At 38.8% G+C, this 4,130-nt stretch overlaps 1 protein-coding gene across 1 annotated transcript in view; it reads right to left on the bottom strand.

The window, feature by feature from the left end:
* LOC107101175 (neurofascin-like) overlaps positions 1-4,130 on the bottom strand; it is a 129,125-nt gene that overhangs the window by 31,774 nt on the left and 93,221 nt on the right. The window contains exon 27 of the mRNA XM_015399976.1: positions 2,821-2,937. Within this exon, the coding sequence (XP_015255462.1) occupies positions 2,821-2,937 (117 nt within the window). The remainder of the gene's footprint in view (positions 1-2,820; positions 2,938-4,130) is intronic.

The following is a 4,130-nucleotide window of genomic DNA, read 5'->3' as shown; positions in this document are numbered from 1 at the left end:
ATGGAGTTTTTAAATGGCAATATATCAGCATATGAAGATATTGGGATATTTTAATGGATCAATATTTTTCCCTCGTCTTTACACTGGAAAAATGATCTAGAAATAAGTAAAACTTTCTTAAATTAAGTGTATTTACCCTTGATTTGAGTAGGTAAATGAGACAGTTTGCCAATGGAATGATTATTTTTTTAATCTTAAAATAAGGTAATTAGATAATATTCACTTGAAATAAGAGAATGCAAATGTGTTTTCTTATTTTAAATCTAAATTGTCTTGTTCCATTGGCAAGATGTCTCTTTTATCTCCTCAATTCAAGAACAAATGCACTTATTTTAAGAAAAAAATGACTTATCAAGATTTAGTTTTTTGCAGTGTAGGAGTTATTAAGTCTGTAAAAAAGAAGTTTTTGAGGAAGAAGAAGAAGTAGCATTTTATTATTATTTTTTTTTTTAGACTTTAGAAACTCAGAAGCTGATCGAATATCGGGTCAAATATCGGTGGGGTGGCCGACGTCCGATATTCAGTTTTAAGGCCGATACCGATAGGGGGCCGATTATATTGTGCATCCCTACTTAAAACATATTTCTGGTTCTTTTAATCTCATTCTTTTCCATCTTATAAAAAACACTAAAGCTATTGATACCGGTATATATTAAAGTAAATTATTTAGCTCTTTATATACATTTTAGCCACTATTAAGAGCCTCTGGAGAGGGTCCAAAGAGCCATATGTGGCTCTGGAGCCGCAGGTTGCAGACCCCTGGTTTATGAGGTGCCCATTACATCACTGTTCTGTAGTTTTTGTTTCCAGAAATAATTTAACAAAGATAAATGTATTTTTCCTGTGAGTGGAAAGGTCTTCATAAACTTTTCTGCATCAATCGAATTTGTCATAATTTAGTAAATATGGAGTAAAATCAATAAAAAGGTATGGGAGGATGTGTGAAAAAGTCAATAATGTAAATCATTTAAAATTTATGTCTGTTTCTCATTTAAACAATATAAGTTTAAATCACGAGTAAAAAGATTTTTACGAGAATGAAACATAAGCCTCTTTCCCACTGAAAATAGCGGGTTAACACGTGTTTTTCAAACATGGATCGACTCGCATCAGTGTTTGGCTCCCTTCCCAATGGCTAAATAATCCTGGTCTAACACCTCTCTGGCAGCCCCCCCCCACAGCTGCATGTCTGGTGACATCATTATGCTTGGTTAGCGTTGATGTCACCAGTGCGACAGAAATCAGGAACATAAACAATGGAGAGTAGCATGGAAGAAAGCCAGGGCGTAGTCAGTGTGATTTATTGTTTCTATTATCTAACCAGAGCTGCTCCATGTTCATCGTGTTTCTACTTGTTGGATCAGAAGTGACTGGCATGGTGGTTTAACGTCCGAACGTTGCGTTCAATGAACAAATGTGTGTCAGAAAGGTAAAAATTCCAGACAACAAAACTTCTATGCAACATGGTTGGTCAGAACAGCGGCATGTTCAAACAGCAGCTCACGTAAAGCCTAAAGCAGCTCATTCCTAACCAGGCAGCAGCATGAACAGAAACGGCACAGAGAACTTGGAGCAGCATAGAGGCGGGTTCAACAGCATAGAAAATAATCCCCTCATCCCACATTCTTATAAATCAAATCTCAATAAATCCAATTATTTCATTGTCTTTTGATATCAAAAAATTCTTACAGCAAAACATTTGTGTGATTTACAAATGTGTACATTTGCACAAAACCCGATAAAACCTAATAACAATTTTGTTTACTTTCACAAAAAGATTAGCAAAACAAAAAAATGTCCCCAGTGTTTAAAATTCAAACTTATATAGATTTAAAATCTTGCGAACACAATAGTCCAATTGAGATAATAATCATCCGCGCGCGCCGGCTACCGATCATCCATCCTGTCCGCTGAACTGCTGCTAGTTTTCCTCCCATGCCTGACAGATGTCTAGTGCTGCTACCACAGATGATCTCGCTCTCCAGATGTAATTGAACGATTCAGATTAGCTAGAATGAATAGAAGGGGTAAAGGTTTGCTTTAGCAACCTTTCCATCTGCAACTTCACAAAATGCTTCATGCACTTTGTCCTGTTTTGTACTCAAATGACGAATCAAGTTTGTGGTGTTAAATGTAGCTCTGCCGCTAACTCCTCTTGAAATTGCCATGTTGCACACACTGCAAGTAGCTTTAGGACAGTCTTCACTCGCGAGAGTAAAATATTACAAAACTTCCGCCACAGAGGTTTGTATTCACAGCTACCGTCAACCATCAACCGCCAATGTTTACTTGCCATAATGGAGCTCGGCTACATTAGCTGACGAGTCGTCAGCTAATGTAGCCGAGCTCCGATCACCAGAAATTAGGAGAACATCAGGCCGATCCGATCTCAAGATCGGGATATCCCTATTTATTGATATTTGTCTGAATAAATAGTCGGAATTATTAGTCAGTGGTTGCTAAAATCCAATCTACAAGCCATAGCATTTAAAAGGCAGTTCTTACTGCTACTCATAAATGTTCCTAAATGTGTTTTTCGATTTAGTTTTTTTTTTGGGGAAGGAGAGCCCCAGTTTTAGTTAGATTTAGTGCCAAACAGTCAGAAATAAGGTAAGGTACACATTTGTAAATCATAATGCACAGCAATTTCTGCATCAATACCAAAACCCTTGTAATGAAGGGGGTTTAAATTTGACCCTAAAGTGTTTGGGCCATTTTAGAGCTCTGTGTGCCGTCACTATAAAGAGTTCCCTCTGAACTGAGGAAACTCAGATGGATGTTGGGTGTTTGTACAGCTTAAGCACAGGCTTTGTGTCTTACTGTCCAGAGTGACCTCTACAACAAACTTGATGTCGGCGGGGAAGTTGTGACTCCAGTTGACGTTAGCATAGTAACTGTTAGGGACCACAGTCAGATTCCAGATCTCTCTCCGAGGGGCTAGTACACAGGTTGGGGGAAAAGGGTTTTAAGGTCAGAAGCAATGGGCACAGCGGCAAAGTTCTCAGAGCTATAGTTGGAGTCAATACTGAGGGAGTCTGCCCTGAATGGTTTTCATTGTAGAGTGATTCCAGTTATTAGCCCTTTCCAGAACCGTGAGAGTTCATCTTTTACAAATTGTATCAGAAAAGTAATGAATGCCAAACCTTAAGACCATCCAAGTCTTCTGCTCCTTTATAAAAGCCTCAACTCTGTTAGTATAGTCTTCACAGGTTTTTAAATTGGTCTTAGGTACAAAATGTATTTTATTTACCTCCCCCAAGGGTTTGAGCCATTGTGTAAAGGTGTGTTCACAATCAATATGAAAGCGGCAAGTAGAGTGATTTACATGTTATATTTAGGTAAGGGTGCGTTTAAATTCAATGGTGTGAGATGCAAAGGACTTCGTTTGAGTGATGAAAATGGAGCAAATTGGGTGGTTAAAGCAGAGCAAAACCACAATCTATGCAGCGGAGTTCGAAAGTCGGAATTTTTCTGTCAGTTCGTGTCACGTTAACCAATCTGGGACTGTGGTTGTGATGTAGGATGAAGAAGCACAACGGAGACAAAGGTTTTTTCTCAATTCACTAGAACGCGAGTACGGACTCTTGTTCTCACCAAGTCTGTTCTTGACAAGAACCCAGGGAAGTCTGGACTTTGGGAGAACGGAATCACGCAGAATAAATCTGGGTCAACTGGAACAGAAGTGTACTGATGACATCATGAGAAGGGCGAAATGTCAAGGAACCAACACCAGGAGAACCACACGGAAAATTGGTCATGTTAATTGTGAACGCACCTTTAGGCTCTAACAGCACAGAGATGGCTTTAAACTTTCATAAAAGTTAGCGGTACATTTTTAAAATGAATTCTAGGAGCATCTTGTAACCAGCGATGGACAAAGACGGTGGTCATGGCTGTTCTTTTACTCGCTGGAGTTAAAAGTTGCAAAACAGTCTTTGCAGGCATCATTCTCATGTTATATCACCAATGCAATTCAGTGCAAGAAACATTATTGTGCCCTGTCGATAACAAAAAACCTATTATCGTCTTCACCTCAATAAGATTAGTGGGATACTGCAGGTTCCTGCAGCATCGCTGTCTTCTTTGGAGCTACAGACTTGCTGCTATATATCATATTACAGCCTTCTAAG

This window comes from Cyprinodon variegatus, unplaced genomic scaffold, assembly GCF_000732505.1.
Source record: "Cyprinodon variegatus isolate N-32 unplaced genomic scaffold, C_variegatus-1.0 Scaffold1063, whole genome shotgun sequence".
Classification (NCBI taxonomy): domain Eukaryota; kingdom Metazoa; phylum Chordata; class Actinopteri; order Cyprinodontiformes; family Cyprinodontidae; genus Cyprinodon; species Cyprinodon variegatus.
The sequence above is the reverse complement of the archived record's forward strand: the minus strand, read 5'-3'. Positions and strand labels throughout refer to the sequence as shown.